The 27,080-nt window shown below is 40.6% G+C and overlaps 1 protein-coding gene across 1 annotated transcript in view; it reads left to right on the plus strand.

Annotated features, from left to right (window-relative positions):
• Positions 1 to 4,330, plus strand: part of DSCAM (DS cell adhesion molecule) — a 370,474-nt gene extending 366,144 nt beyond the window's left edge. Inside the window, exon 31 of the mRNA XM_042867346.1 lies at positions 3,969 to 4,330. Coding sequence (XP_042723280.1) covers positions 3,969 to 4,309 — 341 coding nt within the window. The 3' untranslated portion in view covers positions 4,310 to 4,330. The remainder of the gene's footprint in view (positions 1 to 3,968) is intronic.
• The last annotated feature ends 22,750 nt before the right edge of the window (positions 4,331 to 27,080 follow it).

The raw sequence follows: 27,080 nt of genomic DNA on the forward strand, positions 1-27,080 counted from the left end.
GCCTCCCAAGTCAAAATAACTGCATTAGTGAGGTGGTTTTTCCCTGCCGACTGAGATATACAGGTTCAGTTCTGGCATACCCTCTGATCCTATGAGATCTGTAAGAGCTTTTGTACCCACTCCCTTCTTCAAATAAGAGTCATGTGAGCACCCTGTTCACCTGACCTTATTCTTACCTTTGTTGTCTAAAATATCCTGTCACAGTTAGCAGTCATTATACATTATACATTATAAACTTTCCTAAAATAATTTGCAAGTGAGGTGGAATTTCTTTCACATGGCAATCAAATCTTGAAACTCGTCAGTCATCGGCACTGAAGAGATTTGTGCTGTAGCATTGTGAAGAAAAATTGCCTTTGCTTTAGTAGAAGTTATGATTCATGATCAAATGCATATAACTATCACATGATAGCTTGTTAAAAGTATATTTTTTACACTCTGTGATGATCTCTGGATCCAATATAGCATAGTTCTTTAGATTTTTCTGGAGCAGATGAAAGCAAAAATACATGCAAATTCTCTGGCATTTGAAAGAATGAGGTAAATCTTCAGGGAGAAAAGAGCGCATGGCAGTGTGGTTTAGTTCTGTGAACAAGAAAGCTATCTTGAATAAAATCACAGAAAAGATAAGCAGTGGTATTTTTTCTTCATGTGAAATTCAACCCAAGCCTCCCTGTACCTGATGCTGACCTCCAGAAGAGGATAAAAATACATATTGTGTGGGGTTTTTTTCCAAACTTCTTGTATCAGTTTTGTTATACTGAAGTAAAAGTACACTGTTTTTGCTCAATGCTCCATTAAATGAGAAACTACTCCCTTTCTGGTAAATTCAGTTGTTTCTGCTATATGTGGTAGGGGATTTTTGATATTTATTTACAAATGTTTATTGAAGGTAACATTTTCTTCAATGTACTGTACTAAATAATTCATTAGAGGGCTGACCAAAAAAAAAAAAACCAACAAAAAAACACACGGAGGTAGCTTTGGTTTAAGTTGCCACATTTGGATTTGATTGGATGCTTGTTATTTGTGTACAAACTCTTGAGTTTCTAAATATAACAAACTTCCCTTTTCTAAAGTTTTTTCTTAAAACTATGGGTTTTGAATGACTTTTGTGCTAATTAAGCCAAAGCGCATGAATTATTAAACACGCTCATTTGTAGTGCTCACGCACTTGAAAGGTTTGCTTTCATTACTAATAAGGCGCACACACCGCTGAGAAGAGGTAATTAGAGCATCAAAGGCAGTGAACCATCCTGAAACTTCATAATGTTTTGCCTGAAAAAATGTATCATTCAGCTGATTAGTAAGAAACCAAAAATGTCTACAGGAGGACAACAACCAAAATATCTCCAAGTAAACCCATACGGCAAGTGTCTTTTAATCTTCTTTACAATACCTTCTGAATTGATGTAGGAATGCCAAAAGTGTGGTTGTAGTTCAAAGACAATGTTTTGAAGTCAGAAATATGCTAGTTCTTATAAATCAAAGGCTGGTTTCATACTGTGATACCCTTTCAATCCTAGGAAAAGAAGTTACATTATCTTTTTTTTTTTTTTCTTTTGCAGTGGTTTTTGAAGATTTATTGTGTAGGAAGTTGCAGGGAAAGATGTTTCTTGCAGATTCTAAAGAGCACTTCTTATGATATAAAAAAGTGTACAGCACATCAAATAATTAGTGCACAGTTTAAGCAAGTGTTGGATATTGTGCACTGCATTTCTAGCTCCATAGAAGCTCCACTCTCTAGTTCTCATTACTACGGTCCTGTTGAAACTTTGCCGCAAGTCATTTAAAAAAGTCACAGAAAAGTGACTGCATATTGTTTACACAGATTATTGATTATGTCTTCTTGTGTGGATTTATGGAGGGGAAAGTAAAAAAGGTCTTTTTTATATAACCCAAGGCTCTCGACTTCATGTGAGAAATGTCTAGACAGCAGCTTGAAAACCAGCCTTCATCTCTGTAAGGTTCAACACTCATCCCTTTTAATAGTCTGTGCCTACCCACTGCTTTCAAGAAACAGTGATATGTTAAGCTACAGAAATGACTGTCCATGTCCTGACGTACTTCACCTCAGAGTCAGGCACACTGCTGTCTCAGCTGAACCAGCTCTCATATGCCTGATGTGTTTGGCGTGGGAGGTACTATGAGAAAATAAGGCAAACGAGTAAAGCTAATTAACTCTGCCACAGTCCATTTTTCAAGTGGTAATATGTGTGATGATGTGTACAAGCCTCCCCCTCTCTCTCCAACCTTACATAAATGTTGCTGTTGTCAGCCTAACCTTGAGATATGCATATGTTCGTAGGGGTTAAACACTCTACACCACCGCAGATGCACCCTGTGCGTCTGTGCGGGAGATGCAACTAGAACAAAGCATATGGTGTCAGACAGTGCCTGGGGCATTTCTATAGGAATATAGAGTGGTTCTGTCCAAATGCAGCTTCTCAGCAATTCTTGGTCTGTGACCTGAAATCTTGGGTTGAACAGACGCTGTTAGTCTTTCGGGTACGAATTGCAGTAAAGGACTTGTTTTATTTTAGAGCACTGAGCAGCTTTTACCTTGGTTAGGAAAAATGAAATTTTTATAGCTTGTTTTATTACGAATAAGTGCTTCTCTGGTCTACTGTTTATGCCACTGGCACAGGTCAGCCTTGATTTCTATGGCCGTAAATAGCTCACGTAGACAAAGAAGTGGTAGGACCAAGAGACTTTTGCTTTAAACATTCAGGCTGCATCCCATCTGTGGATAATATGGTGTTGATACCAGCCATAAGAAGGAAGAGATATACCTGCAGAGGTCTGTAAAGAAGCAAAAATGCTGTTTTTGACTGTGCCTGTAACAGCGCTTTTTTTATAAAAACATGTGAGGTTACACCATCAAATATTTTTAGAAGTTAATGTCATTATATATCTGATTGCCCCTCATTTCCTTGAAGCAATTTCATGAATACCTAACAGGCAAAGGGAGAATAAATAAGTCAATCTGATTTCTGTAGCAGGTCACGTAGATGTAGAGATAAATGGAAGGTAGTGCTTACGTCTGCTTAATTCCAGATAGCAGGGCCAAGGCACCTACTGAAACTCAGCAGCTTTGCAAAGGCAGATCCTCTGGACTGAGCCATCAACACACACAAATAGAAATGCTCATGAATCAGGGAAAATAATAAACAAGGAATACTGAAAAGGCTATTTCCTGCATGTATTTCATGCCAACACAAGTATGTCCACGTGAGTATTGTCAAGACTTTACTTGTCAAAAGGGAACAGAAAGGAAGAAGGGTAATACCGGAGCGAGGATGCCAGTTGCGGTGCATTTTGTTGCCACAGAACAGCAGCATGTTGCTGGCCACGGGACTGTTAATGGTGGAAAATCATTGTGGCTTAAAAACGATGATGGATGGCAGGAAAAGATTGTTATATTAGGACAGGAGTACTTTTATTCAGAATTATCTATAAATCTGTAACCTTAACTTTCTTGCATTGATTTTAAATGATTCTAGATTGGAAGTCATTGATTCTAATCATGGAGGTTTCCATTCAAAATGAAAAATAAGGCATGGAACTCTCCCAGCCATTCACATTATTCAGGTTTTGACAAGTGAAGACTGAGATCTTTTGTTTTAGGATTTTGAGAAAAACAACTGGCTTTTTTCGATTTATCTTCTTCGTGCCTTGAGAGTACATAAAATACATTGCGCTTCTCACTACAGTCATTATTTCAAGATAAGAAATATGAGCTAAATTCTGAGGGTGCTGCCCAAGTTGGTCCATTGCCATTGACTGCGTAAGAACACAACATAGTTACATCTGAGAAATGTATCTGAGATGATGTATTATTAATCGTCAGTGCTGCAGCTGGGTCTGTTAGAGATTCTCTGCTGAGTTGACCAAACCCATCCACCTGAAACCCCCAGCCAGGGCATGGGCTGTAAGTAAGCATGTATTTCTCCTTTTTGCCTCCCCAGGTGATCTTGTGCATTTGCCACCGTACCTTCGGATGGACTTTTTATTGAACCGCGGTGTGCAAGGCACAAACAGAGACCTGGGTTTGGGGCAAGCCTGCTTGGAGCCACAGAAAAGCCGAACCTTGAAGCGCCCCACTGTCCTGGAGCCAATCCCCATGGAGGCGTCCTCCACGAGAGAAGCTCAGTCATGGCAACCCGGTGCTGTGGCAACTTTACCTCAGCGAGAAGGAGCTGAGCTAGGACAGGCTGCCAAAATGAGCAGCTCTCAAGAATCCCTGCTGGACTCCCGGGGCCACTTGAAAGGAAACAACCCCTACGCAAAATCGTACACCCTGGTATAACAAAAAGAGCATGGCTGGACAGTGGCTGTAAATATTTACAATGAAAAAAAAATCCAATGAAAGCTACCTTTTTTTTATTGAATTCCAATATTTATAATTAAAGAAGAAGATTGCCAAAATATTTGACAAAAAAAGAAAAAAAAATTAATAATATGAGCGACAGACAGTGCAAAGACTCTCTTGCTTTTTTTCTGTCTGAGTGTGACCTTCATCTGACTGGGCATCTGAATTTTTGGGTAAAAGAGTCCAGTTTTCTGATCTTCACAAGCATTTGTGTTTTTACTGATTTTCTACGAAGTGCATGGAGACTTAACTTAAACATTTTAACTGGAAGTTCCATCGAACAAGATTAAAAAGGGAAAAAAAATATCACTAAAAAAAAAAAAATCACCCTATTTGTGAATTCAGCAGGAGCATTGATTTGGGAAAACAAAAAGTCTTTTGTCATGTTTTGCACTTTTTTTTAATTAGAAAATGGGTCCTTGATTGTTCTTTTTTTTGTTGTTAATTAGGATGAGTGATGTCTGTGGAGTGAGGGGACTGGTTTTGTTTTGCTTTTTTTTTTAATATTAATTTAATGAGACACTCTTTGCATTTTGTCTATGCGAAATAAAAGGGTCTTCTGCCTTTATTTGTGATGTCTGCTTCCATTGCCTTCTGCTATACTTGTGTTTCCTAAGCATTGGTTTTCCCTAAGCATTTCATTACTGTCTTCTAAAATATGTATTCTTGTACTTTGGTCAGAAAAGAAAAGTGGAGTAATGCCTTTCAGAAAAAAAGTAATTGGATTCACTCTCCTAAAGCTTTTTTGCTAACAGGGCAGAGAGCCAGGATAGGGCCAGTGCAACTTCTTCCCCGTCAGACTTACCTAGATGCTGCATTGCCTTCATCTGAAGCCAGAAGGCTTTTGTTGGGTTTCACTGTATTCTGGATGAGAAAAAATGTGTTGCTGTTACTTGACTTTATTCCCCAGGGTTGGTTCTTTAGTTCATTTGGGAGCAGTGCACACAGAAGTGAGTTGCTTACGTAAAGACTGGCAAAAATTTGCAGCTTTTCCGGTAATAGGAGAAAAGGGAGGAAAGTGTTATTCCAGTTCGAAGACCAACATGCCTTTCTCTAGAGGAAGAAAATCGTTTTATGGTGAAGCTGTCAGCTCATATTACTTTATTGTGTCTTTTGATTACATGAGAAGTAATTCTACATAGTGCGTATAAATGATTGAATATTCGTTTTAACACAGTGTTGGAGCTGTCTTGCTAAGTGCCTCCTTGAGTGTGTTCTGGCTACCTTTTTGTGTCCTGATCAAGAAAACATGGTGTACGGCATCCCCAATTAGTGATCCTTCATGCTCACACTGCTCAGTGCTGGTTGGAAATATTAACCAGGATCTGAAAGCAGTAAAAACTCATTTAGCTTGAGCATGCTGAGAAACTCATGCAATTTCCCAGGCTGCTGACAGTGTGGGCACCGCTAATTCAAACATTTCTGCTCCATGCTCCTTTCAAGTTGTTTTAAAATAGAAAAATGCAGTTATGTATAATTGTTTCATTGCTATTATTATTGCAATTATGTTGCTATAATGGCACTAACTTAGCAGAGTTCTTAAGTGTCTTGAAATGAATCAAGTTGCATTTCCATCCTTAGCTCTGTCAAGCCTAAGCACTAAATTTCTGGAAAGTTCTACAGAAGAAGCCATATGAAGATGTCCTTGAGGTATGTACTTATTGTAGACTACCGAGAAGAGCTGAGATCTCGCTCAACTAAATAAGCATTTCCCTTCTGGTCTGTTTTACCAATATGTTGTTAAAACACATTTTTTAAAAATAATAAAAAAGAACAATAACAACAACAACCAAACCACCCACTTTTGCTTCTGTAAAGAATAATTTTAAAGATGCAAAGATTGGCCACAGAGTATTTACAGATAGTATGAAAAAAATACGTGTTTAAAAAAGATGAACTTATTTATTAGCTTTGCTGATTTTTTTTTTCATAGAGAAAAGTTTTCTTAATAAGAACCTAATTTAGGCATACAGAGATACATTTATTTTATTATATCCAGTAGAAAATTTCACAAAAAAAACTTTTTTTCATTGGAGATGTGATTTTTAGTCAATCCAACTCTTTTTAATTCCCACAACAGTATTTCCAGTGTACTCAGCTTGAGCTGACTGGGGCATCACTACTGCGTTTACATACAAAAGCTGATTTTCTTTGTACTGTTCAGGATTTGCATCTCAGGACATTTTCACCATCCATTCCAGGATCCTTCTTGCCCCTCAGTATTCTCCTAAATTTACATTTAAGTGCTAACTTTCTTTGTTTTAACAAGGCTTTCTCCTCATTTGTGTGAAAGATGCCTGCTATGCAGTGAAAGCACTTTTGGGGGCCCCATGTTCAAAGAATTTGATGGCAGGTCCACAACTGGTTAAAATTGGTTAAACACACACATGGTCCCCTTGGATTTGGGGCTTTATTGGCTCTTAATTTTCAAAAGAGTGCTGGAGCTGTAGAGCTAGTTAAATGTGTAAGAGGAGCTTGAAAGGAATGCCTGTCCTGCTCTCATCAAGGCAGGGTTTGGAGGTAGGAGAAATCTGTTGTCCCAGATCAATATAGCTGGGAACAGTCCCCTCTTTGCGGTATGTGTTGTTTTATAGGGACAAGATAAGAGAAAATGCACTGATGCTCCTCTGCCAGTACCATTTTAAAGACTTGTCTGTAACATAACAATCAAAATCCACAGATCTTATATGTCTACATCCCATCATATATAATACACATCTGTCACATTAAATGCCCTCTTGGAAAATATATGTGGAAATGGGAAAAAAAACAGCAACAACAACAACAAACACATTTTGCAAGAGCTTGAGATCTCAAAAGACAAGCACTAATGTACAAGACCATCAAGGAAAGCACATCCTGCGTATAACTGTGATCCTCTCTTAGTCCTGAGGGTGAGAGGAGACCTGCAAACTACTTCAAAGGATGAAATTAAGAGCTAAAATTCTTCCCTGCCTTCTGTCTACTAAAAATCACACCTCCTTAGAGAGACCAACTCTTTTTTACGTTATACTTTTCCCTGTGTCTCAACCTTAGCTAACCCTTCAATGATTCACAGATACTAATTAACTTGTCCTTTTTGTCTCAAATGAATTTGCAACTCCCTCACTCTTGCCTTTTCTAAGAACCGTTTTATTCCTCTTTATTCCCTTAACTGTTTAACTTCAATTTTCTCATTAACACAATTACATTAAACCCAGTGCAGTTATTCCCTCTCCTTGTTTTTAGGTATGAGCTTGTTTTTCCTATTCCCAACCAAAGACAGTAGTGAACAATTAAAAGTTTGTCTTTTGATAGTTTATTTTTTTAACCAGGTGAGATCTATAGCAGGGTTACTGTAGGTAGCTAAGAGGAGTTAGGATTTATAGGCAAGTTGAGGTATAATTAAACCAAGTACTATCAAAAACCAAAACCAGCCATGGACACTAGTTGGGACAACTGGAAAGTGAAGAGGAGGTTTGTGCAAGTAGGTTTCCCACTTTCCCAGTCAGGTGCCAGATGATGTCCAGCTCCAGCTCACAGCTGGTAAATGACAATAAGAAGTTTGTGCCTAGTTCCTTGGTTTAAGTAAGCAGGGATAAATACAAAAACCTGGGAGGTGATCCAAGACAGCCAGCATGGCTTCATGAAGTACAGATCATACCTGACCAATCTGGTGGCCTTTTATGATGGAGTGATAGCATTGGTGGGCAAAGGAGGGGCAACCATGTCATCTACCTGGAGCTGTGCAAGGCCTTTGACATGGTGGATACCCCATCCCTGGAGGCATTCAAGATCAGGTTGGATGGAGCCCTGAACAACATGATCTAGTGTGTGTGGAACTGGGTGATCTTTACGGTCCCTTCTATTCCAAGCCATTCTATGAATCTGTGATTCCATTAGGTATTTTCTATTCTGAAATCTCAAAAGACTTTTTCCTGCACAGCTGGATATATATGAAGGGATTTTTTGATTGGCTGATTGGTTGGCTGAGTTTGGTTTTTGTTGTTGTTGTTTTTCTTAAGGTATGGACATTGAATAGGTGGAATAAAGGGGACATCTGGAAAGGCAAACTCCTCCAGCATGTTATTAACCTATCTTGGCTGAAAAGTGTGGGCACTTGTCTTCCTCCAGGTGAGAGTCATAGCAGTGTGTGCAGACACCTTGCTTCTTCCTATGGATGGCAGGGGGGGCTATAGGGCAAGCAGCTCTTTGCTAGCACCAGCAGATAAATGCTTCTAGTGGGAAGCAGAGGTGCTTGGCTAGCTTGATGAACAGCCTGTTCCAGTCTCTCAACACCCTCACAGGAGAAAATTTCTTCCTAGACTGAAACCACCCTGTGTCAGTTCAAAACCATTTCCCCTCATCCTGTCACTACATGCCCTTATAAAAAGTCCCTCCCCAGTTTTCCTGTAGGCACCTTCAGGTACTGGAAGGCTGCGATAATCTCTCTCCGGAGCCTTCCCTTCTCCAGGATAAGAGCCCCAGCTCTCTCAGCCTGTCCTTGTAGGGGAGGTGCTCCAGTCCTCTGATCATGTTCATGGCCTTCATCTGGACCTGCTCCAACAGCTCCATGTCCTTCTAGTGCTTGGGGCTCCAGATCTGAATGCAGTAATCCAGGTAGGGTTTCATGAGAGCTGAAACAAAGCTTGTTCATAAATGCTCGCCTAGATGCTCAGCTGCCTAAAATGCTAACCCAGCTACTCGGGCTTTAAAATGAATGGAGCCAAGAATATTAGCAGGGGAAGTAATGGAGTTCTCTTAAAATAAAGATAAATAAGTAAATAAATGGAAAGAGCAAAATAAACATACAGTTCGGACACCTCCTTCGTGCTCTTAGTGTTAGTCAGGTTATTTTATGTCACAGCAGCTGCCTAATGGGCTCTCGTGGCCAGCCACAGGGATGCAACAGGGAAAAGAGAGTGTTTTGTACCATTAACTTTCTCTGGGCTTTCATGAGCATTCCAAGGGCAAGGGGATTTCAACTCCTGTCCAGGTATAAATATAAATATCAATGTACATTCGCCAGCAAGAATTCACATCTGGAACCAACCTGACACAGTCACATCAAGAGGTGGCAGCTTCTTCTCCAGTGACAGTAGTTGGGATTTAAATGCATACTTGTCTCTGTAGGATGTGCTTTCTGTGGTTTTCAGTAGGAAGGATGTGACAGGTACTTGTTCTGGCATTGCTGGACTGGAAACAAATGGAACTTCTAGGGAAATATTGACAGAAGTTAAGATTTTGAAATCTCTGGGACTGAGCTTGAAAGAGAACGATCCCTAACCTCACTCATGGAAGTGTTGTGCCAAAGACAATTTCTTTGAGTATGGAAATAAATAATTTTACTTTGAGATAAATTCTGGAACTTGCAGGTCTTAGTCTGAATCTGTCAGATTTTCATTATCTGAGTCTCTGTGAGAAAATGTAAAGAAAAAACAAACGCTGTTCAGACCTTTAGACTCTCAACTGAAAACAGGTAAGATAGATGTCTCATAAAAGGACATCACACAATGGTGAGAGAGCAGGGAAATCCACAACACAACACAGAAACAAGATTAAAAACACAAAGAAATGCAGTCATTAAAGAAACACATCACCAAAACTGATACAATAATATCATTAGGGAATATTGCTCAAGTTCTATTAAACTATCTCTAAAATTCTTCCAGTATGATTTTTTAACAGTGCCAGTCATTGTGAGATGACAAAATTCACTTGATTCAACAGTGTAATAGGAAATTTGGTTCTGCTGCTATTTTTAGTGCAGTGGAGGCTTTGGGGGGAGTAGGGAGTGAAGGCAGCGTTGCATCTGGGGACTTGGAAATACAAAGCATGCATTGACCCATGTGTTGTGACAGATCTTCCATCATCCAAAGCCTTGCTGTGGATGGTCCTAATGATGCAGCATTCCCTAAAGCGAGCACGTCAGGTGAATGGAGAGCTTAAAAATAGACTCTCGATGCAGCTTCATTCACATTAGGGATATTTTTCCCCTTCCTTTAATCCCTGCTGCCTAGCAGCACCTCCCACCCATGGGTGCAAGAGCCGATCCGTGCCCTCGCACATCACTATGCTGATGAACAACATCAAACTGCTACCTCCCATGCATCTGGGAAACCAGAGACATGCAGGAAACCAGGAGCTCACTGGGACTGTTTTGGAGGTGAATTATTCTATCCCCAAAGCACCTGACAGTGATACTTTTTTTGTGAAGGAAAGTATTTGAGAGCTGTAAGGCTCTGCTCTGTGTCAGCTTCTTCACCTCTGGGTAATTGCTCCGACATTAGTAATAGTAAAATTATATGCCTCCATGAGAAAATTTTAATTGAATGTAACCTAAATCAATTTGAACATTAAAACACTGAGCTCATACCAGTCTTACCTATAGAACAAATTACATTTTAGCCCCAAGGTCAGGAGAAAAGAGAAAGCTTAATTACAGTTGGTGGCAGAGTACATAATCACACCTGAACCTACATACAAACAGATTAAGCACCAAAAGCTGTTTATTTTATTGCAGTATCCTTGTCTGGACTCTAATAAGTTGTTGTTTTTTTTTTTTTCTTTTTAAACGTTAACAGCTTCAGCTGTGTGTCATCATATGCCTAAAGAAATGAATGGCTGCACTGGCAAGCTGCTCTCCACTGAGCAGAAAAGCTCCTCCATTAGTCTCTGACACACTGGGCCATAGCTCTTTGCACTTCTAATTAAATCATCATCCTTGAAGGTGAACCCTTTCCAGTACTTCTAAGCAGCATCACTGCGGGTGGAGCGGCCCGGCATTAGCAGAATGCAGCTGATGAGACCTGTTAAAAATAATTCTGAGGCTTTCCCATTACTTCAAAGACAGCCAAGATACGACTTGAAGGAGGGGGTGAAACTCCTTTCAGGGCAGCCTGGACATGTGGGAGACTAGGAATTTAGTAGCTGGAGCAAAACTAGTGAGCAAGGGATTGCTCACACAACTAGCAGAGTGCAGGGCAGGGCTATGTTTGGGCCTCTCTTGGCTCTTCCTGGGGCATGTGTGTATTGCCAACCCAAACAGGGGCATTGGAGAAGGGTTGAGGGTCCTTTCTGGTCAGTCTGGCATTTCAGAGCCAGCTGTCATCGGTGTTGTAAGAGGATTTCCCTGCACACCTCTCAACAGTGCAAGCCACCACTTTCCAGACAGTCCTACAACCAGGAGATGCCTAGGAAGTGTATTTGCTGCATCATCCTAAAAGGTGTTACTGTGGTGCCCATACCTGGAGGTGCTCAAGGCCAGGTCGGATGGGGCCCTGTGCAGCCTGAGCTGGTGGGGCCCATGGCAGTGGGTTGGGGCTGGGTGGGCTTTGAGATCCTTTCCAACCTAATCCATTCTGCACTTCTATGATTCTGAGATTCTGTGATTCAGCTTCTAGGTAGGAGCTTCAGAAGGCTCCTCCCAGACACCAGAACAGATCCTCACCCTTTAGGTGACGTTGGTAGTCTTCCTCATTTGTCAGGAAGCAGTTGATACCACCCTCTACCTCAAAACAGGCTGGAAACAGAAAGAACGTATTTGCACTGTTCGTTTTTTTCCTTCATAAAATAGGAAAAGTCAAGTTTCAGACTTTCTGTTGTCTTGGTAAGCTGCACGTTTCTCTTTTTTTGCCCTGGGAGCAAAATAATGCCATTTTCAACATTCTGCCATTATCTGAATACACAAAGAATTCTGGGTCACATCCAAGGATTATCATGCTTTATCCATACTGCACTTTCTGAAGAAGGGAGCAGCTGGACAGACATTGAGACTCAATACTGAGCTCAGGATTAAAATCCCATACCTAGCACTTTGGTTTGTGTCCCTGTGTAGCACTTGTGTATCTCTGCATGCCGGGCCTGAAGGAGGCTGGGAATTTTATCCTCTAGGTTAATGAGAAACCAGCTGATGCTGATGGGCCTGAACTTGTCAGCAAGCTCAGGGTGTGTGGAAAGCATGATATAGTCCACCACTGGGAGAGGGTTAGGCTAAGAGAAGCAGGCAAATAAGCTTGTAATAAAGAAAGCAAATGGCAGCATTTTTCAGGGATGAAAAATGGCAAAGAACAAGAGCTAACACCTTGGCAAAAATTGCCACAATTTGAAATTCATCAGGTCTTGCCTTGTAGACATGCTATGCGCTGCTGATGCATCAAGATGATGCTTGACAGCACAGTTCTTTTTGCAGCTTTAATCAAAATTGAAAACTTCAGCATTTAGAAACAGTGGCAGTGTCAAATATTATTGTGGCTCTGATGGGGACATGATGTCACCTCAAAGATGGCAAAGCATTATGTTCAGATGTCTGTGAACTTTTCATTTAATTTTATACCTAGAAAATAGGACTCTCGTCTCTAAATAGAGTACAGCAACATTTCTGACACTAGGCAACTAGGAACTGTATGTCTTATAAGGAGAAATCTGCTGGTATAGTTTTTCATTGGCACATCTACAGCATACATCAGGAGTGTAACCAAATGCCTCTGAAGCTTGATTGCTTTATGCCCCCCACACTGTATCTATGAAGAAGGGAAGGCTTCAGGGATCATGTATTTTCTTCAAGGTCACTCAGTGTTTTAATTCAGGGCTTTGTTCATCTCCACCAAGCTTGGTGGCAGGTTGCCCAGAGAGGCGGTGGGGTTTCCATCCCTGGAGGTACTCCAAATACAAGAGGGCAAGCCCTGAGACATCTGAGCTTGGCCCCACTCTGAGCAGGTGCAGGATAACTCCCCAAATCTAAATTGTTCTGTGATTTACTGGGGAGAAGAACCTTGTGTGCAAGGACCAGATTTCTTCTTTATTAGTAGTAGCAGAGCACCAATCCTGAACCTCAGGAAAAAGATGAATACTTCCACATTTGGAAGTAGAAGAAGAAGAAATCTTATTTCTCTGGTTCCTCATTTGTACATCTTATAAGGCATTGAGGGGAAGCTTCTAGCTTTAGGTTCTCCAAATTTGTTCATATGTGGGCTCTGAAAAATCAGTTGAAAGTTTGGCCTTCATCTTCCTTTGCTGTGATAAAGGGTTTGGGTAATTGCTACTTCATCTCACCACACTCTCATGCAAAGAAACTCAGAGATGTTTGGGGGGGTGCTTGGACACTGGTGATAGCATTCGTGAAATCAAATGAAAATCATGAAACCTCTATGGTTTTACATTCAGTTTGGACACGGAGCAGTGAATTCTGCGTGAAACATAGGTGCTATAAATGAAAACAGGAAGTAATTTTCCATTCATGGAAGTAGGATTGAGTTGGAGAGGTGAAGGATATAGCCTCAAGAAGTCGAAACCTATGTCATAATGCATTTAATCATAGAAGAGTAAGTGCCAACAGTACTGCAAGGGTATCTAATTCTGGCATTTCCCAGCTTCATTAGGTTGGCTTTGCAACCTAGTTTTTCCAGATGTGCAGAAATCTTCTGATGTTTTGCTACCCAATGACTGTGTTTGGAAAGAGCATCTATGATATTCTAATGACTTCCAGATAACTTTTATATCTAATGTTTGCAACCAGCAGCATTCTCTTGGGCCCAAACCTAAATATACACTGCCTGAAGAAGTGTCAATTTAAAATTAAAAAAGAATTCCTTTGCAGTTTTACAATGAAAGATGTCAATTACATCTCAGAATACTGCAGAATTTTTGGAAACATCTACTGAACCAATGCGTGCATGTGTATATACAAAAATGTTTGTTAAAAAGAAAGAAAGAAAATTCTGAAGACAATAGTTATAACAAAGTGTATTACTGTGGAGAAAAACTTGCAAAGTTGATGGGTTTTTTTAAAAATTGAAATCTTTCCTATACTTCTGGAAGATGTATCCCTCCTTTTCTACTCAAGAATTTACTGCATGATTTCTAAAGGCATTGTATTCCATATGTTTGCAGAAGGTCTGTGCGTTTTTACCCTGAGATGCTTCTATTCCAAACTTCTTTATTTTCAGAACAGCACTCCTAAGCAGAGATAGAAGACATTCCAGTATTTTCATAAACTAAATGCAACGGCTGTATCTGACAACTTCAGATATAACAGTAATCCCTCAAACAGCTGAACAACCACCTGAAAAGAAGATCCTAAAGGAGAAACACATGTACTTTTCTGTCATGTGCTGTCAAAATGCTTTCCACTCTCAAGGGCAAAACCATGTTTATGCATCCTGTGTTCCATGCTCATAGATGGTGTTGAGGGCAGCCAAGCAAATCTGCTCCTGGTGGCACCCGGGGTCCCTCTGGGGACCAGCAGCAGCAGCAGTGACTGCCGGCTGCCCTGCCAGTGATGGGTCCCAAGGTCAGGTACCACTATAGCACAGCAGAGCTGCAGGCTGCTGTGGTGAAGTCATCTTACCAAAGGCAAAGAACACTGCTACAGGCTGGTGCATACATATTTAGACGTTTTTTGGTGTTTTGTTTTTTGCTTTCCATAAATGCTCATACATATTAAAGGTCACAACCTTTTCTGACATTTCCATTTCTCTTTTCCTGCTGGTGCAGCTTACAAGTTGAAGCCAAAGTGTAATCCAAATAAGTGTTTATTGAAGCCCTCTATTTTCTCGGCTACTTCTGAGCCCTAGGTAGTGTTCATGTGACTGCTCTCCAACAGCTGGATTTTACCCCAGCCAACCCAAAGAGCATCTGTCAGAGGGCAAAAAGCTCCTGTTTGACAGACAAAAGAGCAGTGGGACTATAAAAATAAGGATGTTGCGTAAAGTTTTAAAGCCATTTGAACATATAAGAGAATATCCCATGTGACTAACCCAAATTTACTCCAATTTTCATGTTTTATGATTCTTTTTTAATTGCACAACACTTTTGAGGGACAGATAGCAGCTTTCCTGTCCTGGAGTTACATTGCAAAGAAGCAATGACTTCTGCAAATGGGCTCCTCCGCCAAAAAGTTTCTGTAGAGAGACCTCCCTGCCTTTCTTCCCTGGCCCTTGGGGAAGCTGCTGCACAACTTGAACCCATGCTACCTCCACAACCCCAGATACAAAAAATGAACACCATTTCTTTTCCAGGTGATGCTGGTATATCAATGCATATTATCAAATCCCTCTTCTTGGTTTTGATTTTGTGCACTTTGAATAGAGCCCACTGTGTGTCCATGGAAAACCACTGTTAATTCTCTCTCTTGTATTTGGGTTGCTTTGCCACATTTTACTCGTCAACATCAGCAAATCTGAATTTTTTCCACTCAACACATGGAAAATCCATTTGTCCTAGGCAGTCCCAAACACTGCAATGCGTAGCACAGCTACTCTGTTCAGTGACCACATGGGGTCCTGAGATCTCCTGGCAGCAGCAGTGACCAAGGAAAGAAGGCTTAGTTAATCCTGTCCATCAGAAGGTGAAGAGCTTTCCTTTTCTTAATGGGAAAATGCACAGGTAATTGTCTTTTCGATTTATCACTGCCTGTATCAGGGCTGCTGACATAAGGTGTGCAGATATTTTGCTTTGGCTGTCTAGAAGAAAAGAGAGGAAGATGTGGAGGATTTTCTGTAGCGGTTCAGTTTGGAGGAGCATCTGGACAGCAGCCTGGGAGCAATTCATCAGCTCTGCGAGATGAAGCACAGAAGCCAAAAACCTTTTTTCTTCTGTAAGAACTAGCTAAAAGTAAACCAGATTCTGCTGGGATGAATTATTAAAAGGAGTTCATTTAACATCACCGTGATCTGGCTTACGTAAAGACGGGTCAAAGTGGTTTCCCCAATCTTATTGACTTCCCTAAGTGTTCTATTATATACTTAGAGGACAAAAAAAAATGTGTTTGTCAGCAGAAATATCTGTTAGAGAAAACCTAACACAAAACAAAATAACCTCTGGAGAAGGAAAGCAGTTAAATGCAAGCTCCTAGTGAAAAAAAAAAAAAAAAAAAAAAAAAAACAAACAAACAAACAAACAAACAAAAAGTAATGGTTTAGTTTTATTTTAAGTGGTTAAGAAAAAATGTGCCCTGATGGCTCTCTGATACACAAATGCCTGTGATGCACAAAGGTTGGCACCTGGGATTACGGATATTTTCTGTGTGTTGAAAATGCACATTCATAACAATACAGAGAGAGATATATATATATAGCCAACTGTATAGATCGTCTCTCCTCTTGAGGATCAGAAGAAGTGATTCACTCTCCTTTGCCCCTGTCCTGCCTGGGGCCAGCACTCAATGAGTCAGCACTGCATTGTCACTGTGCAAGAGCAATCACAATGGCCTGCATCCAGCAGCTGGAAAACATCAGGCAAAAAGTTTGGACTCTCTTTGGAGATTTCAGGGTGAATAGATTCGGTAACACAGGGATTTTGAGAGTTCAGCAATTTCTTCATCAAAAACTACAGAGGAAATACTTAGAATACTGTTGCTTCTTTAGTACATAGCAAGCTAAAAATGAAGTAGATTAAACTATGAGAAGAAAGATGGCAAATGTTAACATACCAGTCCTACTAATGTTACATACATTTTTCCAGTTCTTCCAGCAGAATTTTTATTTTCTTCAGTTGTTCCTCTGTGCAACGCTGTGCAACTCAATTTCCCAGTTTTTCCAGTCTGGATGTGGCTCTGGACAGCCTGGTCTGGTGTTTGGCAACCCTGCACATAGAGGGATTGAAATTAGATGATCATTATGGTCCTTTTCAACTCAGGCCATTCTATGATTCTATGATTCTATGACCCAGACTGAGGTCCCATGCACACATGAAGTGAAGGCTGCTGCCAAGAAAAATGTGGAGACTCAAATAGAGGTCCAACAATGTGCTGTGCACAGGTCTCTTGCTGTAGTAAGTGCCAGAGGCTGGCCTTTGCAATGCAAGGTGATGGAGACAACACTTAATGTTAGTCAGTGATGGATGGCTACTGACTTTTCAAAAGAGATAGGCAAGCCAGGAAAGATGGTGGTGTAGCCCTCTACGTTAAGAAAGGATGCAATTCTATAGATAGAAATGAATGAATGATGAGGATTGAGAGTTGATGGATCAGAATAAAAGCAAAGGCCAATAAGACTGACATTATCATGTGAGTCTGCTACAGGCCACCCAACCAGGATGACAGTAAGACGCTTTGTAGACAGTTGGGTGAGGTCTCAAGGTCTCTACCCCTTTTTCTTGTTCTGCAACTTCCCAGACATCTGCTGGAATTATAATACAGAAGAAAGAGAACAGTCCCAGAGGTTCCTAGAGTGTGTGGGAGATAACTTCCTGACACAACCGGTGAAGGAGCAAACAAGGGGAAGCAAAATCCTGAACCTGCTATTTGTTAACAGAGAAGGTCTTGTGGTGGATGTAAAGGTTAGAGGCTGTCTGGGACAAAGTGATCACATGATGCTAGATTTTTCAATCCTCGTTGAACCACAGAGGGGAGTCAGCAGAACTGCCACACTGGACTTACAGAGAGCAGACTTTGGCCTGTTTCGGATTATGTTTGAGAGGGTCCATTGCGAGGCAGTTCTAGAGGGCACAGGAGCCTAGGAAGGCTGGGAATATTTCAAGGAAGTTATTTTAAAAGTGCAGGAGCTAACTATCCCCAAATCACAGAAGCCACTGGGCAAGGAGGCTAGTCTGACTGAACAGAGACTTTTGGCTGGAACTCAGAAATAAAAGGAAAGTTTATGGTCTTTGAAAGAGCAGGCAAGGAACTTGTGATGATTACAAGTATGTAATGAAGCTGTGTAGGGAGAAAATTAGAAAAACCAAAGCCCAGCTAGAACTGAATTTGGTCACTAAGGTGAAGGACAACAATAAATATTTGTATAAATACATCAACAGGAGGAAGGGGGCTAGGGAGAATCTCCATCCCTTGTTGGATGCTGAGGGCAACACAGTGACCAAGGATTACGATAAGGCTGAGGTACTTAATGCCTTCTTTGCCTCAATCATTAATAGTAAAACTTGTTGCTCCCTGGGCATACAGCCTCTTGTGCTGATAGATAAGGATGGGGAACAGAATAGGCCATGTATAATCCATGATGAGATCATTTTGGAACTGCTCCAAAAGCTGGATGCTCGTAAGTCCATGGGGCTGGATGGATTGCACACTAGAGTGCTAAGGGAGTCGACAAATGTGGTTGCCAAACCACACTCCATTATCCTTTGACAGTTCTGGCTAACTGGGGATGTCCTGGCGGATTGGAGACTGGCAGATGTGATGCCCATCTTCGAAAAGGGCCAGACAGATGATCCTGGTAGCTACAGGACTATCAGCCTCACCTCAGTGCCAGGGAAGTTCATAGGTAAGAAAATCTTGGGAGCCATCATGGATCAATCAAAGGTAAGCCAGGGGATCAGGCCCATGTCAGCATGGGTTTATGAATGGTAGATCCTATTTGACAAGCCTGATTTTGTTCTATAACAAGGTGACCCGTATAGCGGATGAAGGTAAGGCTGTCAGTGTGGTCTACCTGGACTTCAGTAAAGCCTTTGACACTGTCCCCCACAACATCCTCACAGAGATGCTGGTTGCGCATGGTTTGTATGGGCAAGTGCTCCACTGAGTGAAACATTGGCTGGATGGCTAGGCCCAAAGAGCTGTGATCAATAGAGTTAAATCCAGTTGGCGGCCAGTTGTGAGCGGTGTTCCCCAGGGCTTGGTACTGGGGCCGCTTCTATTTAACATCTTTATTAATGACCTTGATGAGGGGATTGAGTTCACCCCCCGTAAGTTTGCAGATGACACCAAGTTGGGAGAGAGTGTTGATCTGCCAGAGGGCAGAAAGGCACTACAGAGGGACTTGGATAGACTGGATTGATGGGCCGAGATTAACTGTATGAGTTTCAATAGGGCCAAGTGTCAGGTCCTACATTTTGTTCACAGCAACCCCAGGCAACCCTACAGGCTTGGCAAGGAGTGGCTGGAAAGCTGCCTGACAGAGAGGGATCTTGGTGTACTGATAGACAGTTGGCTGAAGCCAGCGGTGTGCCCAGGTGGCCAAGAAGGCCAATGGCATCCTGGCTCGTATCAGGAATGGTGTGGTGAGCAGGACTAGGGAAGTCATCCTGCCCGTGTACTCAGCACTGGTGAGGCTCCACCATGAGTACTGTGTTCAGTTTTGGGCACCTCAGTACAGAAAGGACATTGAGGTGCTGGAGCAGGTCCGAAGAAAGGCAACAAGGCTTCTGAAGGGCTTGGAGAAAATGTCCTATGAGGAGAGACTGAAGGAACTGGGGCTGTTTAATCTGGGGAAGAGGAGGCTGAGGGAAGACATTATTGCTCTCTTCCAAAACCTTCAGGAGATTGCAGCAAGAGAGGGGTTGGTCTCTTCTCACTGGTGACAGGTGACAGGACAAGGAGAAATGGCTTCAAGTTGTGCCAGGGAAGGTTTAGGTTGGATATCAGGAAAAACTTCTTTACAGAAAGGGTGGTTAAACACTGGAATAGGTACCACAGGGAGGTAGTTGAGTGTTTAAAAACTATTTGGGTGTGGTGCTCAGGGACATGATTTAGCAGAGGGTTGTTAGAATTAAGGTAGATGGTTAGATTGCGGTTGGACTTGATCTTTAAGGTCTTTTCCAACCTGATCTATTCTGTGATTCTATGATTCTAAGTGACCAGATAAAAGAACATCTGTAAATGCATTTAATAATTGAGCTGTTTAGTAGACAATATTTAGAAACAGAGTACTTAAGACAGTTCCATTATGTTGTGTTATTGATAGTATAATGTCCAAAGAGATATTATCCATGACTAACGATTGAAAGAGATCCCAAAACTCTCTGTGTGAAATAGTCACAGTGCACCCATGTTGATAAGTATATCCATGAAGAAATATTTGGCTAATGTGCACAGCTATCTTCACTAAGTCCCAACCATCTTCATGACTTGGAGGGAAAAGCTTGTACCTAGAGCAGAAAGATGCAGGTCTACAGACCATCTGCCACAGTGTAGTGTTTGGGTTGCACTCTGCCATGGATTAAGCTGGCTTCATATGATGGAATTCAGTGACACACTTCTGCTTCACACACATTTCCACGTGAAATCCCATTGTGTCAGATGGCTCCTCTGCTGCCATCTATCAAACAGCAACAAAACATAGCAGAGTATTTGTGGGAAGGTTCAGCCTCTACTGCAATCCCAACAACGTCCTCCTCTGATGTCATGGGCCATTGCCATAAATCAGGAGACATTACTTTTTGGGCAGCTTTCATAGCATTTTGTAAAGCATTTAGTACTATGAATTTTTAGTATTTATAACTATGAATATCTTTGAAATTATCTGCTTTCTGTACGACAGTCAAGACGTAAACATATGGTCTTTTTAGTTTCCCTAATGAACATGGCAATTTCTTCAGTCTCACACAGAATCAGCGTATATGAGTTTTCTAAAAGATTTGTGTTTTGCAGGTAATCAGAGTGATTGGTTATGACACAATTATTTCCTAATGGAAAATGCACATTACAATGAATGTTCACATAACAGTGTGAGACATTAAAGACCCCTCTGATCTACAAATGTAACAGTGCTAACTTTTTGAATAAGTTCTTCCTGAAAGTTCTTTTTTTACAGGTGAGAGAGACCAGAAATTATATATATACTTAAACATGATATACATACTCATACACATACACACTCACACACACACAAATCATAGAATCATAGAATGGCCTGGTTGAAAAGGACCACAATGATCATCCAGTTTCAACTCCCCTGCTGTGTGCAGGGTCGCCAACCAGCAGACCAGGCTGCCCAGAGCCACATCCAGCCTGGCCTTGAATGCCTCCAGGGATGGGGCATCCACAGCCTCCATGGGCAGCCTGTTCCAGTGCCTCACCACCCTCTGTGTGAAAAACTTCATCCTAATATCTAACCTGAATCTCCTCTGTCTCATTTTAAAACCATTACCCCTTGTCCTATCACTCATGACCTTGTTGCAGAGCAGTCTTTGCTACCATGGAGGACAGCAAGGAAACAGAACCATGAGATCAAAATAATTTTCTGCCTGGATTTTCAGGATTGCCATTCTCTATCATTTTGAAAAGAATAATCAAATCCCAGAATGAACTTGAATAAAGTCACTTGTTCTTTTCAGCTTGATGGGCTAGTTATTTTTAGTTAGGTTTAGTCATTGGAAACAAGCTCTTTTTTTTTTTGAGGATAGGGTTTGCACAGATCTTAAGGGTTTCTATACTACTTTAGAAGCATAGAAAACCACTCTACAGCACTTTCTGATGCTTTTATGGTATTTTAAATGCTCTAACAAAAAGCTCAGAAAGCCTCTCCAAAAAATGATGTTCTATCTGTAAGAATACTAACACTTCTGCCTTAGCAATGTTACTGATTTTTTGACTGTTTTTATCCAAAATCTAGTACTTTCATGCCCTGCAAGGCAGACTGATTAATTGCATGCCAGTAGCTACCAATTTTAGCATATGTAAGAACTCTTGGAAATGTTTTAGGCTTTGGGGTGTTTGGGGATTTGAAGTTTTTGTTGTTTTTATTTGTTTATTTTCTAATAAGGCTTTTTATGTCTAATAATTTTCCCGATAGCTTTTCACCTTTTGTGGAAAGCTAATTCCCTTCAGTACTGAGGTGCAAAAAGAAAGCAAAGAAGTATATTACTCACTAAGTGAATTTGTATATAGGACAGACTCTCCATCACTGCTAATACGCTCAGGTCTAGGAGGTCAGTCCGCAAGGAAACTGATCACACATCTGGGAGCACGCCCAGTGATCAAATGCCGCCATTTTTCTCCCCAGTGAAGTCAGTGAAGTCATAAGAAATACCGTGCTAATGCAACTGATGCAGAATCTGATCCCCTTTCAGCCTTATTTTTGCACTATTTAAGAACTGAACCATGAGATTGTGTTCCTCACCTGCTGTTCAGGAAGCAGCATTTTTGAGGGTTGTGTATATACACATGGATGTGTATCTCAGTATATGTATATACGTGTGTATACATATACATGTATGTTTGTACTCTAATATATAAACACACTTTTAAAGAAGGGAAGAAAGAGGAGGAGCAGGCCAGACTGATCAGGGTAGTTCACAGTGCTGGAGGCTGGAAAAATGAGCTGTTTGGGCTGACACTTCACACATCCAAACAGTGTTATGTATGCGGCCTAATGCTGTAAGGTAGGGGGGTTTCTAATCTGCCACTTGCTACAAATATCCATTGCACAGAATTCTTTTATATCCTGCCCTGCATATTTTCTTTCTTCTTTCATATTTTATTTCACCTAGAAAATTTACTTACAAAGGCTTAAGCACCACCACCTGAGGTCTGCTCTGCCTTTCACAGAGGCGGGCTGAAAGTGCATGTTTTCTCTCGTTATATGGCTTTTATGAGTTAGAAAATGGATATTGCATTCTCAATATGCAATTGATGCATGGTGCACAGATGCAGTGCCTTGGAAAACATTTGCATTGACTATCATGATGCTTTCCTAATTAGATGAGTCTGAATTCAGATCTATTTCCAGCATGGTTTTACATCGAACTGCACAACAAATCCAGTTCAACTGGCAGTTTAGCTTACCCAAATGCCATCAACAGAAGTTAGCTGAAATAAATTAAAGAGGCAGTAATGTGCTTGTAGCATTAACATTAGCATTTCATGGCCTTTAGCTAACTCAGGCAATAAACAAACTTGAATAGTGAAAAGTTTCCTTATGCAGATGGAAAGATGTCTGATCACTGAAGGCTGACGGCTGCATCTCATCAGGCACCAGCACTTGTCTTTTTTGATGGGGTTTGACCATGTCCACAAAGTACCTTTCTCTTCAAGAGAGGGTTAAAGGTGAGAAGGAAAGCAAAGAAAGATGAAATGGAGGATGGACATCAAAGAAACTCTGCTTTCCAATAAGCTGTTCGAATGAGTAGTTCAGTAGCCATCGCCATTACAGCATTCCTTCCTAAATTACTGATTGGAGTGATAGAGGCTTGCTGACAGATAACTAGCTGGCACAGTCTATGATTAAAGGTTTTTTCCTCCAGTCACCTTCAGCAGAGAGCTCATGTGAAACAGAGGCTGCAGAGAGAATGAGAAGATATCTGTTAGGATTGCTGGATAAATTCAGAAGTACTTACATTTTCTCATATCATCCTACTCTTTTCATCTCTGCTGGAAGCAAAAACGCTTTTAAGTGCCTGAAGTTGCATATATAAGATACAGCATAATTTTAACTGCTACCTCAAACTAGTTTCCTAGAGCCACAGACGGGCATGGAGGTTAAATTGTTACACCATCAGAAGAGCTGAGCACTCAGCAGCCTGCCTTGTTGAAGACTAGCTAGTGCTGATTGAAAACAGCTCCTCTAAAAATGATCCATCATGGAAAGAAGAATGATTTTACCCGGTGATTAACGCTGTGGCTTTATCAAGTAGCCAAGCAGAAAGGAAAGGGACAGATAGAAGGCACAGAAGTGATAAGGGAACGCAGCGGTAGAACAAAATGTTGCCAACAGCTTAGCTGAGATAGGGTTAGCTGGGGGAATAAAAGAGGGGGTTAAAGAGAAAAACCTTACCTTTGCAGAAGTACAATCTGAACTGAAGTGCTCTGTTACATTCTATTATTTTTTCTTTGAGGAATGTGGATTGTTTCAAGTATTTGGACTGAAGAGGAATTTTAGAACAATAAAGGCTCAAATGGAGTTGCTTAAATGGGTGCATTTTATGCCCTCTGAGCAACCACTTATTGGAGCCCTTCACAAAGGTTAAGGAAAGAAGGGAGCTGCTTTTTGCTAGGTTGAAGCAGATTCCCTTCCCCAAATTTGATTTCAAGTGAATAGGGAATAGGTTTGCCTCAGACAAAAAGCCTCCAGCAGAAGGGAACAGGTGACAGTGGATGTGAGTTTTATGGCACTCTGTTGCCTGTGGGTTGCAATTACAAAAAATAAATAAATAAATAAATAAATAAATAAAAAAAATTCAAAATCCGGAAAATCACTTCTAGTCAATAAAAGCTCCTGGAAGACAAAATAGAATTACACTTTTAAATTCTGAATCCTTCCCAGGAGCACTGTATGGAAGAGTAACTACACTGCCTTAAAGGACCAACTTTATTTTGATTACGTGCCACTTGAGCAAGGAGAAGGACAAACAATGTTGCTCATTCTACACTATATGCCAAAAGCTGGCCTTCCATTTCGATATTATGTTTTTGGTGGGCCCTTCAGTAAAAATGGAGCACTGAGCTTTGTAGGCTGTCATCCAGGCTTTTCCAACTTAAAAAGACAAGCACAAGCTGGGGAAGGTCTGCCCTACCGTGCTGCTGAGGCCATGGCTGGAGGGGATCACAACCAGACAGTGGTTCTGGAAAGAGAGGTGGGATCCTTTGGGACCAAGCACAGCAGGAATTGTGTGACAACTGCAGGGAATAAGTGCCCTCCACACACCACGGATGGGAAGTACCTTCAGCTGTGCTGATGACTTCAAAACCTGCCAGAGATGTGCAGAGACCTGGGACACCAGAGAATAAGCGTGAGAGCTACCACTACCTCCTGAATCTCTGAGCTGGCTGTCACACTCTGCTTCTTTCCCCTAAGCCACACAATTGTTTGAGAGTAAATCCTGACACGCTAACACGAAAAAATGTATTTATGTGCATCTTTACCACCGAAAGGTCTTCAGGTTTTGCTGTTTTATATTATTTTTGCTGTTTGTATTTTGGTGCCTTGAGCCATCAGAAAAATCACAATTGTAAAGTAAAAAAAAAAAGAAATTATGTTCCAGAATATAGCAGATTATGTAAACACCTGCTAACTTTACCCTGGCAGGCTGGACTAGGTTTGCTCTGCTATTTTACTGTAGCTTAGTGTTTGATGATCAGTTTATTCCATGAATATTTTCCAGGCAATAAATACAAGCTGTAAGTGGCAAAGCATCTGGAGCCATTTGTTAGTCCAACACACAAAGGAAGCAGAACAGTCAGCATGACCATAGACTAATTTTGAGGCAAGGTTTGATTTATGTCAGCTGGCAAAACTACATCTGACTGTAAAAGTAACTGCAGTTGTAATGATCCATCAATGAGTCAAACTGCATCTCCAAAAAGAAGAAGCAGCATTGCATTTTTGCAGTGAGTACATAAATAATATTGCATGGCTGAGGAGAGAATGGCCATGAGCTTCAGCAGAAGCCATTTCCAGTTCCCTTGACACAGTAGTGAACTGCAGGGGCTGTTTGCAGAGCAGCCTGCAGAGCAGTTTACAGTATTTGATCCAATACAACTTGTGAGAATAACAGTGTAAAGCTATTTTTTTAGCTTAGAAATGTGGAGATACAGAAGAGAATGTGACTGCCACAGCATAAAAATATAGCATGGAATAGTCCATGCTTGCCCTCATCAATGATTAGATAATGACTGAAGATTGTTTTCCAAGATTTTTCACACCTTGAAAAGGTAAATCTTGATAGCAAGTACTTTTCCTCTATTATAAGCTCCATTTTCAGCTGAAGTAGCAAAAACCAGTTCTGAAGAGTGAAGTTTGTTTTTCTCTGACCATTCAATCTAAAACAATATCAAACTGTTTCTGAACTGTGTCTCATGGTATGCAATCAGTTGAAAGAGGAATAGGTTTTCAAAAGTCTATCCAAAGTGAATCATTAGTAGTGATAGATACAATAGATGGAACACAAAAACTGCCTAAAGCTTGACATTATATCGTGATGTCCAGCTGGTAACACTGAAAATAACTTTGGAAGCATCCATTCTGCTTTCAACCTAGTAGGAAGGGCAATTAAAGTGCTTGTTTAGCTCATATATTGCAGCAATAGCAAAGCATGCTCTCACTAGGGCATCAGTTAAACTGTAAAGCCTGTAGGATAGGAGAGTTCAGTCACATTTCCCTATCTACCAGCAGACTGATCATGTCAGCCCTGACCACAGGGAATTTTTGAGAATACTCAGCTCTGTATGTGAAAGCACAAAGAAACCTAAAATGTTTACAGATATTACGAATTACATTTCTGTATTCATTTATATTTGCTGTCATAATTCTTAAGCCTCCTGAAGGTGGTGAAGTTGCAGTAAAATCTGCTTTTTTGAATACAGTATCACTAAAAACTATGGCAGTCTTAAAACTACAACAGTCTCATCATTCATGTGCTGAGTTTTGACATTCTGCATTAGCTGAAGTGTAAATTATAACAGAGAACCTATGACAGCTTACTTGCTCATAAAAGTAACTGTTCCCTTAAAAAATAGAGAAATATCAAATTTGCTGTTGCACATTTGTTGTCAAGTAGTTGCATTCACATTTTAATTTTTGAGAATAAAATTTTTATTCATTGATGACTGACCTACATTTTCTGAAGAAAAAGATAATTTTGGACAGATGAAAAAGAGGGAACCCTGACTGATTCATGTTTGTACAATGTGTGATGTGAACTGAAATATTAAGTAAAACATATATGTTTGGTGGGGAGAGCATCAGAAATCCTGTATTATAAATAGTCCTGTTCTGTTTTTATATATTTTTAATTTTCAAAATTCTAGCCTTTTCTTGCACTTAATTGTCATGGTATTCATTGTATAAATTCCTAACTCAAATGCATTAGCAGAAAGGCAACCTTGCCAGATTGCAGAAATATGCTAAGTATTAAATCCCTTAAGGCTTAGGCTTCAGTCACACATGCAAAGAAGTTTTAAATGATTATGAAATACAAAAATGCGTTACAATTTTATTGAACTTACATAATATTTTAAAAAAATGATTTAAGGTTTATAAAAGCTGTGAGTTCTAAAGACATAGAAAATTTCACAAGAAAAAAATCCCAGGATGCTGATGGAAGCATTTCTCTC

This window comes from Lagopus leucura, unplaced genomic scaffold (assembly GCF_019238085.1).
Source record: "Lagopus leucura isolate 7727_CA_CO unplaced genomic scaffold, USGS_WTPT01 Super-Scaffold_100001, whole genome shotgun sequence".
Classification (NCBI taxonomy): domain Eukaryota; kingdom Metazoa; phylum Chordata; class Aves; order Galliformes; family Phasianidae; genus Lagopus; species Lagopus leucura.